The sequence below is a fragment of the Equus przewalskii genome, chromosome 1, assembly GCF_037783145.1.
Source record: "Equus przewalskii isolate Varuska chromosome 1, EquPr2, whole genome shotgun sequence".
Lineage (NCBI taxonomy): Eukaryota > Metazoa > Chordata > Mammalia > Perissodactyla > Equidae > Equus > Equus przewalskii.
In genome coordinates this window covers 106,565,840-106,584,838 of record NC_091831.1, presented here as the reverse complement: position 1 = coordinate 106,584,838, position 18,999 = coordinate 106,565,840, and the positions used below count along the sequence as shown (strand labels likewise).

Here is an 18,999-nt window from a genome sequence, read left to right as displayed (position 1 = left end):
GCCGGGCGCCGCCGCCGCCGGGAGCGCGAGCGCGGGCAGGCGGGGGCGTGGTCCCGGGCGGATAACGGGCCACCGGAGGTCGCGGCCCGGGCCCTCGCCGGCGCCGAGCCCGGCCCCTTGCGCCCTCCGCCCCGGCGGCCCCGCCGCAGACCGCGCGGGTGGGGCGGGGCGGGCGCCGCGCGCCACAGGAGGGTTTTTTTTTTGGTCAAACTTTGGCCACGTGAACCGCCCCCCATTCACTTTTGCGCCAATCGGGCGGCGCGGACGGATCCCGAGAGGGGCCAGGCGCCGCCGCCGCCGGGGCCGCTTCATAATGCGCCGTGCGTGACGTGAGGGGCTCCTGTTGCAATGGCGAGCTAAGCCGGAGGATGTGCAGCTGCAGCGGCGGCGCCGGCCACGAAGAGGACTGGGGCGGGCGCAGCGCGAGCGGAGCCGAGCCGGCCGGGAGACGCGAGCAGGGCGGGACGGGGGCCCGGACTCGGCTGCCACTGCCGTCGCCGTCGCGCTGGCCCCGCGCACCCGCGCGCGAGCGGGAGGAGCCGCCGCTGCCTCGCGCCCGAGCTACCGCCGGCGCGCGCCGGGCATGGTCCCCTCTTAAAGGCGCAGGCCGCGGCGGCGGGGGTGGACGAGCGGAACAAAGCGCCGGCGCGGGGGCTGCGGGCGGCTCGGGGGCCGCGATGGGCGCGGCGGGCCCGCGGCGGCCGCGGCGCTGCCCGGGCCGGGCCTCGCGGCGCTAGGGCGGGCTGGCCTCCGCGGGCGGGGGCGGCGGGCTGAGGGCGCGCGGAGCCTGCGGCGGCGGCGGCGGCGGCGGCCCGGCGGGCGGAGCGGCGCGGGCATGGCCGCGCGCGGCCGGCGCGCCTGGCTCAGCGTGCTGCTCGGGCTCGTGCTGGGCTTCGTGCTGGCCTCGCGGCTCGTCCTGCCCCGCGCCTCCGAGCTGAAGCGAGCGGGCCCGCGGCGCCGTGCCAGCCTCGAGGGCTGCCGGCCCGGGCAGGCGGCGGCGGCGGCGGCTTCCCAGGCCGGCGGGGCGCTCGGCGATGCGCGCGGGGCGCAACTCTGGCCCCACGGCCCGGCCCCGGATGGAGGCCCGCGCGACAGGAACTTTCTCTTCGTGGGAGTCATGACCGCTCAGAAATACCTGCAGACCCGCGCCGTGGCCGCATACAGGTGAGACCCCGCTCCCCGGGCACCGCCTTCTGCATCCAGCATCCCGGCGGGCGGCCCTGCCGTTCCTGCCGTGACTCGCTCCTTTGCCCGCTTTTCAGACCCAAGGCTCGCGGGCTTCCCGTGGGATCGAAGTGCCCCTCGGGCGATGCCCGGCTTTGGCAGCAGCGGTTACAGGCGGGATGCCCGGCTTTGGCGGCAGAGGTCACAGGCAGAATGGTGAGCGCAACGCTCAAGAGCATGGGTTTTGGAGTCAGAGGACCAGGGTGGCCCCTCTGGGTGTGGTCCTCCCCCTGACTTTTTGCTAAAGCTTTCCCTATCCAAGCTCTCTCCTTTGTTAAATGGGCCTGACTGAACGCATCTCCCTTGTAAGGTTCTAGGAATGACTCTTAGCACAATACCTGTGATAATGGTGGCAGTGATGGTAATTATTTGATTTTCTGAATTCCACGCCTTTGCCCTTGCAGAACTAGAGCTGATATAAATTATTCTGGTTAGAGCCTTTCCGTAGCATACTTGTAGATTTCACCGTTGGAAATGAAAGGGGGTGCCCACTGCGCTCTGGACCACGCCAGTTTGTTGAGTAAATGGAAGGAGAACCTTTGGGAGAAGCAGTTCCTGGCTCATGGTAGATTCGATGTTAACTAGCACAGTTTAGTGACATATGTGTGTTGTCCAGTATCTGGGTGCTACCTGGCCGTGAGTCATAAAAGTGGCTGGAATCACGTTCAGGATTAACAAAGGGATTAGCCAAAGTAGTCTTTAGAAGGAAGATGATTTTGGAGTGGCAGATTTGTATTGGAGAGAAATTTGAGGTAGAAGAGGGGTGTAGATTCACTAAAGGGATTTAATGGAAATCTTATATGTGTGAAGTACGGAAATGCTCACGATGGGGATAAGATTTGGGATTCATCCAGCCTCAGGACAAACCAGTGCAGGGAGGTCCTCTGGGAATGAACTTTTAGAGCAGTCATTGCTGACCAAGGCCAGGCTGGTTGCTGTTAGTTCTTAATTTATAACCCAATACCTTTATAACTTCAGTTCTTGAATCTAGTCCTGGTCTAAATTTTCAGGCATTAGGTGTTGTGAGGGGAAAAGCATACAAGCATACATGGATTTCCGTTCCTCTAAGGGAGGAAGTAAAGGATTGAAGAAGATGAGAGAGCGGTAGAGAATGCCTGCCCTTTCAGTGCATGGATTCCTCATTTCTGTGGGTTTCCGTTAGGATCTTAAGTCCAGGCTCAGGTTCTGCCAGAAAGGGTCCTGAGTGACTGAAAAGCTGAGAATGCAGGTAGTGTACATTTAGATTAAGGTAGCAATTTGGGAACCTGCAGATCAAGGTTTTCTCCTAGATCTACCATGAAGTACCGGGAATTTTGTGCAAATTGTGCTTTTTGAGAAGAGAAATGTCCACACCAGAAATTAAGGATGAGCTGTATAAATTGTTCACAGCATAGTTTTGAAAGTAAATTCATATGACTGCAATTTGGTGACAAGCCCTGTGAAATCACAACTTTGGAGATAATTACCAAAGTAGTTTGTTCAAATAGTAAATGATGTGACTCCTTACCCCCCAAGCACATACATTTTCATGGATACAAAATCAGTATATACAAACCAGTAGGGGTCCTGGCGCACCAGCAATACTCAGCAAATATGCAAACCGAACTTCCTGTTTTACACTTGGAGATGATCTTTTCCCAAAGCCCATACTTGATGTGCCTGCTTTTGGCCTCCTTTCCAAATCTCCTATCTCATCCTTTTTGGACGTAAGATTTTATCTCATTGTTTATTTTCTTTCAGACAGGGGAAGTAAAAGTACAATTTGCCCTCTGGCGCAAGTTTTCCCTTCTTTGTGACAACTGTGGCTTTCTGATAAAGGAAAACCCTTACCAGGAAACAGTGTATATCCTATCCAGTCATTCTGTCAGCTTTCCTGAGTACCGTTTCTTTTATCTCTTTGATCTTAAGCATATTCCTTGGAGCCTGGGGTGGACCTACTGTGCTGGTTAGGGTCCTCTGCTGCTCCACCTGTCAACCCTGTGTTTAGACTGGCTGCAGGAGTTGGCACAAGACGATTTTAGCCTTAAGGAACTTTTGGGAAGGCCTGAATTGGAATGGAGGTTATAGGGTGTAACTTATGATTATGGCTTTGCAGCCCAGTCTGAAAGTCTGCACTCAGCTCTTAAATTGGAAATTTCATGCACAGTCCAGTATAAAAGTCGGCTGGAATCTTCTAGCACAAGGTAGAACTCTCGTTTGGCACTGGGTGTGCTCGGTTTTATATCTCCCCTAAAAGGCAAGTTCGTTCTTTACCTTAGAAAAAACTCCAATGTTTTTTGTTTTTTCAAATAAAATTGTTTGGCTTATGGGTAGAAGGAGATGCCACCATTCTTAGTAAGATGGCACTGTGATGTACTTTTATGCTAGGGTATGGAAAATGTCAGAATTTGGATCTAGGGACTTCCAGAAAGGAGCCAGACGGCCTCTGAAAATTTCAAGGAGATACACGTCTGCACTAAAGTTAGTGCACTTTAATGATGCAACAGCCCCATCATTACACACTTTTACTTTCCAGACCTGCTGTATGCTGGAAGTGGGGAGGGGGGCCGCCAAGAGACGTTAGCAGTGCAGTGACAGCTGATAGCAGGCGAGAAACAGATTTTAAAAAGCTGGCAAAACAAAACTCAAAGTGTAGCCCATCAGAGACTGGCCAGGGCTAACTTCTTCCATAGGCCCTGAGCAGACACTGTAGCTGTGAAGTTCGTCCAAGGCCTGGTAGCATCCGGTCTCGTGGAATTTTATTCTGAGTTAAAAAGCCTTTGGAGGGTTTGGACTGGAAAGGGAGGTGATTGCATTATGTTCTGAAAAGTTAATTCTGCCTGTTGTGTGGAGAATGGATTGCAGGGAAGCAAGGAGGTGTTAGGAGGTGGTCCAGGTAGAGATGAGGGTGGCCGGGGCTAGCGTGATAGCAGTGGAGATGGAGAGAAGTGGATGGTTCCAAGATAGATGCTGGAGCCAGAGTTAAAGGTGTGCTGACGGAATGCTTGTGAGGGGTCAGGCGAAGAGGAATCAGCGATGACTTCTAGGGTTTGCCTTGAAAGACAAGGAGGGTGCTTGTGTCGTTTATTGCGATGGGGACGACTAGAGGAGGAATAGGTTTAGGGAGAAGGAGGTGGGTCAGCGGAGATCTGGTTTTGCACGGGAAGAGTATTAAGAAAGCTTTTAGACACACAGATGGATGTGTCCTTAACTTCATAAAGAGAAATTGAGAAAAGATTTACCTGTAAGGTGATTACAGTGTTGGAACTCTGAAACTGTCTTAAACTGAAATTCCCTGAGGGTTCTGGGTATCTGGGGTTCTACAAATAAACGTCTAAAATAATTTGTTTTGACTCATCTGCACAGTATTTGTATTCTAGGTAATTTCACTTTAAAATGGTACCATGATTCCTCCAAAGAAATTTATTATGCTGGTTAGTGACAGATCGTCAGAACCCCTGGATTCCTTCCATCTCTTGTTACTAGCTGCGATTCATATATTTTTCTTTGTTACATTGTTTGATATACAGGAGTTAAATGTTCATGTGGTTTAGTCTTTTCCTTTCTGATTTTAGGGGTCTTTTCCCCCCTAAGCTCAGAAAGTTATTGCCCTGGAGAGATTTTTTAAAATAGCTTTTTTTTTTTAATTCCAGAAGGGGTGGAAATCATCTCAGCCTCATTTTTTCCCCCAGATAGTACATTATCTCAGCCCCATCTGTTGAGTAAGCTCCCATTTCCCTACAATTTGGAATGCCATCGTCATGATACTCACAATTTCTGGGCATGTTTTTGGACTTGTGTTTTGTTCCATTGATCTTTCTGTCTGTTCTGGTGCCAGTACCACCCGTTGGAATTATTGGAGGTTGAATAATATTTTCATATCCGGTAGACAAGTTCTCTTTTGTTACTCTTCTGTTTCAAACATTTCTTGGCGACACTTACCTGTTCTTGCTGGGAGAGTTTGATGCTATTTAGATTTTTTTTTTAATTAATGGTTGGTTAAAAGGAAAAAGCCTACATACTTAGCTTTTTAGTCCATTTTTATGCCCAGAACACTGAGCGAATCCAGCACCTTTTATTTCTCTTGATCTTTCCTCCCCTGGGCTGATGTTGGGGCACTGTTCTTTCTGTACTTTCTCAGAAGGAAAAGGTGGCTGCTGTCCCTTCTTTGCCCCAGGAGTGAGGAAGGGCTCCGTTAACGATTAGCATCAGTCTGTAGAGAATTGTGGGAAGAAAGTTTGAGAAACACCAGCTTTAGATACAGGAATCTTATTGCAAGATATTGTATCCCAGTTAATGGCCCCTTCCTGGTGCTTTCGTGAAGGTAGACTGTTCCTTTTCAACCTTAATGAACAAATCTCGGAGTTCCTTCCCTTATTTCTTGGACTCAGTAAACCATGTTTGTCTTGAAAGAGTTTAGAGCAATACTTGCTTTCTCAGGTAGAATTCAGTTTAGTAGACATTTACTGACAGCCTCACAAAGGCAAATAACCAACCCGTAAGTGAACAGTTGCAGCACGACCCATTTCACAGTATGAGTTCCCTGTATGAGAAAACTAGTGAAAAATGTGGTCCTGAAAATGAGTTTAGTTTTATATGTCACGGTTCCAGATCTTGATGCCCTCAACAGTTAAAATGTTCCAAGGATAGCCGTGGTGGTCAGTAGAGGATTATACGTGATTGTGTTTTCATCGTGTTGGCAGTTTCACTTTTCCCTGTCCATTAATTAAGCTGCTATTTCTTGAAAATCGACTAATAATCCTATCCCTGCAGAGTTCATCATCTCGAGAAGGAAACGGATGATAATTCTGCATGATGAGGGCTCCCAGGGTGCTTGGAGATGCCTGCAGTGTTTTATGAATGGATCAAGAAAGATCTCTCCCACACTCCTCCCCTTGTTCCTTCACTTAGTCCTGAGGGCTGAGCAGGAGTTTCGAGGCAGAGACGGCAGGTTCCAGGAAACATGGACTAGCAGGAAGTAGTGAAGGAGCGATGAGAAAGGCCAGTTCACGGGGGCTGAGCAGGAGTTTCGAGGCAGAGACGGCAGGTTCCAGGAAACATGGACTAGCAGGAAGTAGTGAAGGAGCGATGAGAAAGGCCAGTTCACGGGGGCTGAGCAGGAGTTTCGAGGCAGAGACGGCAGGTTCCAGGAAACATGGACTAGCAGGAAGTAGTGAAGGAGCGATGAGAAAGGCCAGTGCACGGGGGCTGAGCAGGAGTTTCGAGGCAGAGACGGCAGGTTCCAGGAAACATGGACTAGCAGGAAGTAGTGAAGGAGCGATGAGAAAGGCCAGTGCACGGGGGCTGGGACGTGAGATCTAGCGACTCTTCTGGAAGCGTTCCACAGGAATTAAAGATATGCTCTGAGATGTACATACGGAGTGGACGTTTCCGCTCTCGGTGGAGTCCTGCGTTAGGAGCTGTAGAACATCATTGATTTCACTGACTTCCCCACACTGGGAACTACTTCTCTAACCATCAGAAATGATGTGGCTGGAATACGTTTATTGAAATGAGGAGAGGTTCACAGTATGGTTAAGTGAGAGTAGGTTATAAAGTTGCTTGCCCAGTATGAGACTATTTTTGTTTAAAATCAAACAAAATAAACTTATGTGTTTGTGTAGCATAGAAAAGAAAGTGTAACAGAATATACACACCTCGATGTTGAATGACTTTTCATATTCTTCTTGGCACTTTTCTACAATGAGCAGCTATTTTGTAATAAAGCTACAGAGCTACAGTAGAAAAAGGAGATGCTAGCTCTTGGGAGGAAATGTGAGTGTAGTTTTGAGCGTATTAAACCGTAGGTACCTTAGGATTGCTGGGCACAGATGGCATGTTGGCCATTGGCTTCCTGGGGCTCAAGTCTGACGTCGTTCTTGTTTCAGTTAGTGGCATTTAATCCTGTCCTGAAATGTAGGGGTGAATATGCTCCTTTGGTTACTGTAACTGTATTTTCCTCAGTTACTGTAACTTCACACTTCAGGGTGGTACTTGGGAGAATCATGTGACAGCGTTTTTGTTTTTTTTGGTGAGGAAAATTGGCCCCGAGCTAACATCTATTGCCAATCTTCCTCTTTTTGCTTGAGGAAGATTGGCCCTGAGCTAACAGCTGTGCCAGTCTTCCTCTGTCTTGTATGTGGGACGCCACCAAAGCTTGGCTTGATGAGTGGTGTGTAGGTCTGCATCCAGGATCCAGGCTGCCGAAGCAGAGTGGGCAAGCCCAGCCACTACACTACCAGGCTGGTCCCAGGTGACAGCATTTTTAATATGAGGTCCCTGGCTTCTATATACAGTATTAATGTAAATATTCATTGCCTCCACCTGTTGTTGATGTCTTTTTGGATTCTGGTTCTGGATGGAATTGGGGGAATAAGAGACTTAGTTACGGTTTAAAAGTAGTGAAGTTGTCTATCTTCTTGCTTTAAGACAGTGTCGTTTCTGAACCATTTATACCTACAGTATTTGTTCTGTATCCGAGTACATTTGTTTATGGGTGATTAAAAATAAGATGTGGTCTGCTCTGGGCTTGCCAACGCCAAACATGAGGATTATTGAAAATGTAGATATTAATGCCGTTAAAATGATTGTTTTGTAAGGTGAACCTCCGTGTAGAGGCTGCTTTTGTGTCAAACTTTCTTCTGTATGTTTCCAACCTAACGCCAGAAAATGATTGGACAGGATGTAGAGTAGCGGACGCAGAAATAAGGGTTTCAGAAGCTAACGTTTGAATAAAGTCTTCTGGCCTTCAATTAAATCCCGCCCAACCTCCTTGCCAGGCAGGTCTCGGCCAGGCAGACTGAGTGGGCGGAAGTGGCTGAAGTGGATGTACGGCTGCTCTCCTCATCTGTGGTCACAGTTGTCTCAGCCCTGTCAGTGGAGGAGGAGGAGAAATGTGGGTGACAGCCTGGGAAACAGAGAGCCAGGAGGCTGGCCAGTGGAGGCTTTAGAGTCAGACCCCATTGGCATTCTGACTTCGATGTTTATTAGCTTTATGATCTTGGGCACATGCCTTACATGGCCCTGAGTCTCGGTCTCCTCCGTTGGAGGTGGACACCAACACCTCGCACACCTTGTAGCGTTGTCGTAAGGTTGAGTGCCGCATGCCTTCAGCACTGGTCTGCCCTTGGGAACTGCTCGGTGAAGGCTGCCTGTGGGCTGTTGTGAAGGGGACTTGATGCCAGGCACTGCCTCAGTAGAGGGCTGGCTTGCAGAGGGGCTGGCCAGAATAGCCTCACCGTGGTTTTATTGTTTGCATGAAGCAACACTGATTTTTTTTTTACTTAGAATTAGATTTGAAAACTAATTTTGTTCATGCATGATTAAGAATTAGTTGCATATTTATGCTTTTAAGTGTATAGCAGCACAATACAAACTATGTAGGGTAGCTCTCCAATACTAGAAACATTGGAAAGTATCATGAAATCAGAATTTGCCTTCTGTCGGTAATGCTCCAAATTTTAATTCTTAGGTTTCAAAGAAGGTGTATTTGTGGTCTCTCCTGATGAGTATTCTCATTGTTTGCAGTGAACCTGGGCTCCAAGGGCAGGTTGCTATTAGCTCTTAATACCTTGGAACTGCTTCCTGGGCTAGTGCCCAGGCCATTGTCGAGGTGGGAAGCTGTAATCCACCCACCAACAGCTTTATTGAGGCAAAAAAGGCTGTTTAATGCTTACTTTCACCTTAAGTCCGTTTTTTAGGATTAATGGTAAAGAGTATAATTTCTCTTTAAAAATTTTTCCCACACTTTGTAATCTCTGTTCTGTTTCTCCACTTGCTTCCAAAAAGAATTTGAGATTGCTCATCTTATCGGGTCATACACAGTGAGACAGTTAAAGATTTTAAAAGAGGAAGCCACATATCCGGAAGCAGCAACCTGCAGCTACGTGCGTGGGCTGCCTGGCTGTGAGCTCTGCGAGACAGGACAGAGATAATGGACTGAAGAGTGCTTGCAGCATCCTGCCCGAGGGGGTTCCTGCAGCTCCTGGAGAGGCCTGGAGTCATCACTGTTAGCCTTGGAAGACCTCTGAGTTTTCCCAAGACCTGATCAGGTTCAAGTCACGGCTGCTCTGCCTGGCAGCATAGAACGTCCTCCGTGCACTGTTTTGCGAGGATGAATTATATTGCTGCTCCATCAGACTCTGCTTCCTGTAAGGATACCCACTGCGTTTGCCCTGCCTTCCTACCATGGACCCATGGGAGACATTTCCCTCAGGTCCTAGGATCTGGGATAGTTATTTCACTTAACCCTGAGTACTGAGACAGCCTTGTGACTTCTCTTGGTTGCCCGCTGGAAGGCTCATAGCTGAATTGGGGCCCACCTTTAGCAGATGTCGGGGCCACGTGATGGCAGATAGGTCTCAGCGCGTGAGCTCACTCGGAGCCGGCATCTCACAGTGCTCTGCTTGGTTTGGTGTTTGCTGGTGTTTGGACGTAGAGCGAGGCAGGCAGCCTGGCCATGCTTTTGCCCTCCCTGGTACAGGTGCCACCTTCACCCTTGCTCTGACTTTCCAACACTTGTCTGTCTTTGGCCTCATTTTCTTGCTTATTTTTTTCATACCATATGCGTTTTGCTTAAGTTATCTTAAATCCTTTCTGTAATAGGGAAGAATATGAATATGTCCATTTAATTCCTATTATCTATCAGTTCTACAGGGGAAAAACTATGTTCTCCCTTCCTTCCTTGACTCCAAATTTGAGGTGAATTGGTCATACGAGTCTTTTCAGACTTATCTCTGTAACCATCAGACAACATACGTTATTGTGATTTGGGAGAACTTACAGAACATCTCCCCTTTTTACTTATAAAAATTAGTGTAACTGTTAAAGTTTAGCAAATGTGAAAGAAAGTACTCAGTCTTACTCCATTTTTCTTTTAGTTTTTGTCAGAGTAAAAAAATATTTTTTTTACAAAAGTCAAATTTTCTGTTGTCTTTTTATTTCTTTGCATGCATTTTAGCTTAAAGCTTTCCCCCAGATTAAAAGAAAAGTTTCTAACTCTAAATATACTTATGTGTTGCAGAAAATTTAGAAAATGTAGAAAACATGAAGAAAAATAAATTCCTTCTGATCCTCCATCCAAAAATAATCACAGTAAACACTGTGGGGTGAAGTTGTACATTATTTTATTTTTGTATGTGTACTTCTGTTCCCTCAGTAATCCACATCATGAGTACATACTATTGCCCGCGTTTTAAACTTACTCATATATTAGGAATGTGTCCCCAGGATGACGGTTAGGCAGTTTTGTACAGAAATGTACGTACTTTTCCTTAAAACGATGCTGAATGGCGATGGAGACTGCTATAGAGGCCTACTCGGCAAGGGCATTCCTTAGTGAAGCTGATGGTGTCCAACTGCATCGCTTGCCTGTGGTTCACCTTGGGACAGGGACCGCGTTTGGAAGCCTGGAGGAGTGGAAGATTGTGTCCTTGGCCCCCTCAAATTTCAGTTGTCTTATCTGTGCCTTAGCAAGAGTTGGTATCAGTCCACTGAAAATTGAGCTTTCTGCCAACGGCCTTTGCAGATGTTCTGCTGTTTGCATCAAGTGTTGATGGCAAAGTTGACATTTGCTTATGAAAATTAAGGAACTTGACCTGTTTCTGTCCCAGAAGGAGGGCCAGCTTGCTGCTTCAGCAGCACTTCCTTTGAAATTAGTAATGTACTCCCCCTGCTTCCCCAGGATGGTGAATCATGACTTAGGTTTCAGAACTCTCTAACTTTATGGAGCTGTTTAAACTAAAGGTAACCTAAGAGAAAAGATCATAATTTCTTAAGATTGGAGGATTTACAAAAACTTCGTATGGAGAGGTTTCCCTCAAACCACCAGTCATTTAGAGCAGAAAAAGGCAACATGAGGTTTTTTCCTGGTTTACCTAAAAAGGAAAAGGTAATAATTGGGTGGACTTACCATAGAGCTGCCGAGAGGCTCCAGGGGTGGTTTGAGGTTAGGTCGTCTGTTTTTCAAATTAATTGGTTTCTCTTCTTGGACGGGTCACACCATTTCAAGTCATAGTTGGGGCGTTAATCGCATCAGCGGTGTTCTCGGGCTTCCATCACTTTGCTCAGTCTGGTGGGGCACATGGGAAGCAGGGCCAGACGAAAGTGAACTTTGATCCCCTGTCTAATATGAAGGATTCCGATGTTTTAAGTGAAAACACTTTCAAAGTTTAAAGTGTTATTAGACTTCTACCATTGTCTGAGATTGATAGTAAAACAGAATTCTAATATATAGGTTGAGTGTCAGGATTTTAGCCAGAAATGTGAGAAGTGGCATTTTCTGTAATACTTTGGCTCCTGGGTATAATCTTGAGACCGATGACTCCAAATTCAGCCCCCACTCCCCTCTCTCCCTCGTTTGCTCTTTCACTACCTTATTTTATTTGCGAAGTCCTGTCTCCCTTAATAAGTCACACTTATGTAAAGTTTACTGCATGCCGGGCTGACTTCTGAGCACTTTAGAGATAATAATCCATTTAACCCTCACAACAGCCCCATAAGGGAGGCACTCTAATTACCCCCAGTTTACAGAAAGGGAAGCACAGACTAACTTGCCCAAAGTGGAGTCGGGGTTCTCACCCCAACAACCTGTGCCAGAGCCCATGCTCTTAACCATCGTACTGTGTGTCGTCTGTTTAGTGGGCTGTTCCTTTGAAGCAGACATTGTCTTATCCACCCCATGTCCCAAATAATACCATGATGCTTTAGTATCTGAATGGCTTCTGGGCTTGGCCGCTTTAGTACTACTGTGAACTTGGTCAGTTTTATTAATCACATTGTAGTTCAGAAGCAGTTGGGAGAAGCTAAAGTTAAGTTGATTTTGTTTGCTATCCTTGTTAAAGTCACTTGTAAGGTAATACAGACTATTTAGCTTTAAGTTATATTTTGGAAGTACCAGGAGTGATAGTATATTTCAACTCCAGCATGTCTGTGAATTTTTCCTCTTATAAGTGTTTCCTGGCTGTGGTTTGATTCAGTTTCTTTCTGCATGTGGGAATGGTTAGTGTGGTTTATGGACAGCGATGAAAAGCTCACCTGGCGATGTCTCAGAGATAAGAGACAGAAATGATTTGTGTGCTTTTGCGCACTCACACACACGCATGCACAGCATCTTGAAGGCACTTATTTCACACCAGTGACAATATTTACTGACCTCTGTCATGTGCCAAGCACTGAAATTATTTATGTTTTCACATTGTTGTGACTGCCAAACACAAGTCATTTTTACATAAAGGGAGGAATCAGGGGCTCCTTGACTTGGATGGGGGTCTTCTCAGTGTAGCATCATCACTGACTTCCCAAGGCCAAGAAGTCGTCTCCCCTCCAGATGTTACTGCGTCAGAAGTGTGGGTTTAGGTTATCATATGTTCTATGTAGGTTTCATTCACATTTTTACATGGACTTGTCTCTCTATGAGAGGGGTTGGTTTCTCTCTAAATTAATTGCCCGATTCCTACTGTGTTTACAGCCCTTTTTTCAGGAGCATTTCCTTTGTGACAATGAAGTACGGTACCTGATCGAGCGTCTGTACTCCGACGGGGTCCATATATGCCGAACTCTTTGTTAAAGAGTTCCATAAGTGGCATAAGGCTCTCTAGATCCATCTGAAATCCATAAGTATCAAGGGAAAAATATTACAAAGACTGTGTTGCATCCGTTCTAAGATGCACATTTTTTCCCCACATTTTAACATCTCTGAAATGAGGATACATTTTGCAGTTGCTGGCATCATGTGATTATGATTGGCGGTAGTTTTTCTTTGTTATTGGAACACAGAACAATGGTGCATCTTACAGTCGACATCCTAAATTTGATGAAAAACTATATATATTTAATCCTTGGACTTTTTGAGAAGCATCTTTGACAAAAGTTCAGTCCCATCGAATTTTTTTCTGTTTGGATGAGATAAGTTTGAAGTCATTTTGTATTCCTTATATTTGGGTTAGGAAGAGAACTAAAAGCCAGTAATTGTTTAAGTACCTCGCTGTAGATTGTTTTTAAAATTACAAAAGTAACACTCTGCTTTAAAAATTGAGGTTTGCAAGATGAAAAAAGCTGTGGAGATGGATGGTGGTGATGGCTGCAGGACAATGTAGATGTACTTGATGCCACCGAACATTGTACTTTATTTTATTTTTTTAAGTATACCAATCCGTACACCCCTTTCTTTTTGAAGATTGGCCCTGAGCTAACATTTGTTGCCAATTTTCCTCTTTTTTCTCCCCAAAGCTCGCGTACAAAGTTGTATATCCTAGTTGTAAGTCCTTCTAGTTCTTCTGTGTGGGATGCCTCCATAGTGTGGCTTGATGAGTGGTATGTAGGTCTGTGCCTAGGATCTGAACCAGTGAACCCTGGGCTGCTGAAGTGGAGTGCACGAACTTCACCACTACGCCACGGGGCTCGCCCCCTGAGCATTGTACTTTACAAATGATAAATTTCAAGTTACGTATATTTTATCACAATTAAACATTTTTTCTCAAAAAAGTAATATCATGCTTATAAAAATTTCCTTCAATATAGAGATAGCACAAAAAGCGAAAGTCATCTTTATCCACTCCCTGGCCCCTCCCCATTTTCCTATTCCTGTACCTCTTCCCCAGAGGTTTGGTGTGTATCTTTTCAGATATTTCTCTCCTGAGACTTTCCATTAAAGATATGTGTGGTTTTCATTGATCCTTCAAGTCACTTTCCACTATAATAAATACAACTGTAACAGTTAATAAAATAAAAATATATTGGGGAGAACATCATCTGGGAACTGTGCCTTTTTGATGTTGTTAAGGCTAAATATATGATTTCATTTATTCTCTATGGTATTTTTCCTAGTAGTCTGTACAAATGCACTTTTGTAGCTAGACTACTTGAGATCTCAATACATAGGATAAAGAAAGCATAAGGGAAAGTATAGCACAATGGCATTAAGTCAGTTGTTCAGCAGCAGGATCCTTGACTTTTTTCCTTCTACTTGACCACCAGTTTTCCTCTGACAATGGGATGAGCAGTTCCCGTTGAAACTCTTGTTACCTGGTCTCCTTCAGCCGTCTCCTCCGCCCCTGGGGATTGCAGAAGGCACAGCCGTTTATTTCATTTTCTCTGCATTCCTTTGGTGGCTTCTCATGGCTTTTATCGCATACAGGCCCCATCTCTGGGGGATCTGCCAGGCCCTGCAGTTTGCTTGCGTCCTCCCCTCACAGCAGCCCCCACTTGCACTGCATTCTGGGTCCTTGACGTTCACCCCTGTCTCAAGGAAGCGTTCTTCGCTCTGTGTGTGTACTTTGCGTCCCCTTAGGACTGTGTGCCTTTCTTTCAGAGCACTTCTCCTAGTTCCTAGTAGTACGTATGTTCGCGTAGCTGTTTGGATAACTGTCTGTCTCTCCTGATGTCAGCTCCATGAGTGGGGGTCTTGTTTTGCTCACCACTGCATCCCCCTGGCCTAGCACATACATACTTGGCACTTGATGAGCATTCAAAGAACATTTCTAGAATGAACAATTTGATTTTTTTATTGTTTGTTTTATAGAGCAGAGGAGTTTGTAGGTATGGAGTTGATAGTATGAGAAAATTAACCTGAATATCTAGACCTTGGCTGCCCTGGCAATTTGGTTGTCAGCCATTGCTGAAACTTAGTTATCCTGGCAGTATTTTAACACTTCATCATCCTTTTTTGTTGGGGTGCTTTTGAAAATGAATTTGGACTTTGTAATGCCCAGTAGTATGGGCTTCCGTTAAGGGGAAACAGGAAGATCAGGTAGCTTTTTATCGTCCTTTTGAGCACACCCAATGATGCAATGTAAGTAGATAAGTGAATTTCTGGAAATGAGAAGCTTGAAATAAACCATTCCCTCACTGATATTTATTGTTTTAATTCCAGAACGTGGTCCAAGACGATTCCTGGGAAAGTCGAATTCTTCTCTAGTGAGGGTTCAGACACCTCGATACCAATTCCAATAGTGCCGCTGCGGGGTGTGGATGACTCCTACCCACCCCAGAAGAAGTCTTTCATGATGCTCAAGTACATGCATGACCACTACTTGGACAAGTACGAATGGTTCATGAGAGCAGACGATGATGTATATATCAAAGGAGACCGCCTGGAGAACTTCCTGCGGAGTTTGAATAGCAGTGAGCCCCTCTTTCTTGGGCAGACGGGGCTGGGCACCACGGAAGAAATGGGGAAACTGGCCCTGGAACCCGGGGAGAACTTCTGCATGGGGGGTCCTGGTGTGATCATGAGCCGTGAGGTCCTCCGCAGGATGGTGCCGCACATTGGGAAGTGTCTCCGGGAGATGTACACCACCCACGAGGACGTGGAGGTGGGCCGATGCGTCCGCAGGTTCGCGGGGGTGCAGTGCGTCTGGTCTTACGAGGTAAGAGCAGAAAAACGTGTGTTAGTTTGGTCATTGGTCCTGAACCAATCATAGGAAACTGGTGATATCCACTTTAAGGCTTAACATTGGTGTTAAGTTAGTACTTTTATTTGAATTCCCTCTTATTACCTTTTCTCTTGGTTTTTAGAATATACCTTTTATACTTTTGTCCTGAATACCTTAGTTAATAAATAATGACATTTGGAGCCCAAATAAAAGATAGGTTTGCTGCAGGTCACAGTGATTTTTCATGATTATTCAGAAAGTTCATCTACTCTGTGCTGATTGCACGAGAGAGGGGAATTTTCCCAGAGGCCTGGCTTCTCGTCTGGTCATGTTGACCCACACAGTTTAGAAATTTACATGTTCTGAATTCATAAAATTAGTAATGATGTAAAAAAGCCAGTACCATTTGGCTTTGCATTTATTTTAAACCTTGGCATCTTAGACAATTACTGTAATCTCTAAGTTTGCAGTATAATTGTTCTTTTCAGAATAGGTGGTAGGCAACTTCTGAGAGATCTTGACACATAAATGCAGTTTTTTGAAGGCAGTCTACTTGTAGATGTTTTCTCTTTAACAGCTCTAGAGAACGTGAGTTAGCTTTTCTCTCTTTTTATTGGCAGACATGCACCTCTTGCCTGCAGGTGCAGGATCTGATCTTAGAGTGGAAAAAATTATTTAGATTATGTTGTGTTTAGGTTGATAAACTACCAGTAGTTGTGAGGAGGAAAGGGAATTGCTAGACCTTTTGTCCAAGAAAACACTTTCCGTTGTAAACTGTTAGCTTTTCTTCTGAGTTAATTTTCTAAGGTGCTTGAGTGAAGAAACAGTATTCTTGCCTGTGCTTGCCTTCCCCCAGACTTGGTTTTAAATGTCCCCTGTCACTGTGTGTTTCATTTGAACTTTTAGGGAAGTGGACATTCTCAAGTATACAGGAAGTAGTTTTCATGTAGTTTCTAATTATAAAAGATAGGTTTTAAATCCCAAATGTGGTCTGGTGAGCCCTCTAAGCTCTGTGTGCCCCTCCCCCACCCTCTCCCCATGCAGGGTTGGTTACTCACTGGGTCTAGGGGGGATCTCTCTTGTCATGCATCCTTGAAGCAGGGGAAGCTATTTGGGGATTTCATGCAGTTTTAAACAGAGAACAACTGGCAGTATTTCTGCGTTTTCTCCATCCTTAGTTAAGTAGTTATAACCTTAGCATGTTTCGTTATGGTTAAAATATGTAATGCCTTGTGTATTTTGGAATGCTTCGGGCTGCCCCTGATCTGTGAGCAGCTAGCCTTCATGCTGGAATTGTGGAGGATAGGCCCACCTTTGAGAGAGAATTTTGGAAAATAAGTGTCTAAGTGTCGCCTGTTTTATCTCACATACTGCTAGGCAGATGCTGGTAGAGCCAGTACCTAGAGTTAGTGCCAACATAGTTAGAAGGTACTGTCCTGGGGCTGCAGGGGTTGGGAGAAAGTTTTAGGTCTATTTCCCCCTCTTATGATGTAATGGCCAGAGTTTTCTATGGCCTGAAGCCAGGGTGCCTGGACTCATCCTGTCTGGACACTCGGAGACGCCTCTGTAGGCATCTGGTAAGTGACCTTCTTAGCTAAAGGGATCTGTTGGGGGAGGAAGCTCCCTGGCAAGGTAGTTCCTTGTCCCCACCTGGGTCTCTGGGGGAGGAGTCAGCTTCAGGTGGCAGCCCTGCTGCTTTTCATTTCTTTTAAGTGCCTGATGACCACAGAGCTTTTCTTAGGTGCTGCAGACTTGCTCTCTGCAGCGTTTCTACCAGATGACCCTCTTTTTGTTGGAGAATACCTTCTCCCAGAATGTGGCTTGTCTTCATTTTATGTGGGGTATTTTTGTTATATGCAAATTGTGAATTTAAGTCCAGTCTAATTTATCATTCTTTTCCTGTAAGGTTTTTGCTATTTGTGTCCTAAGAGAACTTCCTTTTCTTGGGTCACAGGAATTTTCTCATATATATTTTTCTGTAGATTTAAGTTTTTGCCTTTCACATGTAGTTCATCGTTATCATTTTTTTTTTTTTTAAGATTTATTTTTTCCTTTTTCTCCCCAAAGCGCCCCCGGTACATAGTTGTGTATTCTTCGTTGTGGGTTCTTCTAGTTGTGGCATGTGGGACGCTGCCTCAGCGTGGTCTGATGAGCAGTGCCATGTCCTCGCCCAGGATTCGAACTAACGAAACACTGGGCCGCCTGCAGCGGAGCGCGCGAACTTAACCACTCGGCCACGGGGCCAGCCCCTCATCGTTATCATTTTTAAGAGTTCTGAACTATTGGGACGTGTACCATTTTATTAGGCTTTTAATTTCTTTTTTTTTCCTTTCTTTTCTCGTAGGGCCTTAAGTGCTTCTAACCTAAGTCGTTATTAGGATTTATCGTGTTTGCTGCTCAGGCGAGTTTAATCCCTCATGTGGATGAGGTACTTTTATTAAACTTCCTGTAAATCTTGTTTCTCCATTAAGGCTCACATTATGAGAAATTATTGAGGTGGAGTCTTATGTTAAAGACAGTTACGTTAAGCTTTGGGTCTTGAAAGGTACTTATTTAGCTCTATTGTAAACCTAGCCAGAAGGTGTAATTTTTTTTTTTGCAAGTCAAAATAATGCCTGGGGTTACACTTATATAATTAAAATGGCTCATGAGGAGCAATTGTCATAATCAAAATCCACGTTCATTTCTAAGCTTGTTATGATTATTTTTGGTGGTTATTTATTAATACATGGCTTTTAAAACCTTTCTTTGGAAATAATGTTAATTTCCCAGAAAAGTTACAGAAATAAAAAATAGTACAAAGAACATCCATCCACCCTATACAGATTCACCTGTTAGCATTTTACTCCGCTTTTGTGCTCACTTGCTGGTGTTCCTGAGTATCTCCCCTCCTCCCATGTGCAGAGACGTGGACCTGTCCCCCACCGTTCGAGAGTGACGTACACGGTGGCCCTTACTTTAAATAACGTCCGCATGTTTTGACCAGGGAAATTCTCTCGAATAACCACAGCACAGCTTGAGTGAATTTAACTTGGATACTTCACCTAGCGTTTACATTCAGGTTTTGTCCGTTGACCCAGTAAAGTCCCGGGTGATTGTTTTTCCTTCTCCGTTAAGGCTCCAGCCTGGGCTCAGGTATTCATTTGGTTGTCATGTCTCTTTAGCCTCCTTTTATCTGGATCGTTTGCACAGCCTCTTTCTTTGTCTTTTATGACCTTGGCATTTTCGATAAGTGGCTTTAAATACTTCATTTTCATAATGGAAAAATACGATTGCAATATAGTAAACCGTAAGGAGGTTTTTAGTAATGCTGCTCCAGGCTTATTGAAACCTCCCACTGTGAAGACCCAGCGGCAGTGAGAGTCTGGGCCTTGAGACTGTTAACACTAATGGGTTGGCGTTATGAACTCAAGTTATACAAGAT

General features: G+C 45.5%; 1 protein-coding gene across 2 annotated transcripts in view; it reads left to right on the top strand.

Annotated features, from left to right (window-relative positions):
* The first annotated feature begins 698 nt into the window (after positions 1 to 698).
* The window catches only part of CHSY1 (chondroitin sulfate synthase 1), a 72,969-nt gene continuing 54,668 nt past the window's right edge, over positions 699 to 18,999 (top strand). The window contains exons 1-3 of one of the 2 annotated variants that reach the window (XM_070620480.1): positions 1,030 to 1,164; positions 1,263 to 1,380; positions 15,074 to 15,569. In XM_070620480.1, the coding sequence (XP_070476581.1) occupies positions 15,204 to 15,569 (366 nt within the window). In that variant the 5' untranslated portion in view covers positions 1,030 to 1,164; positions 1,263 to 1,380; positions 15,074 to 15,203. Of the gene's footprint in view, positions 1,165 to 1,262; positions 1,381 to 15,073; positions 15,570 to 18,999 lie in introns of both variants that reach the window. The other variant, XM_070620475.1, reaches the window with a different exon arrangement.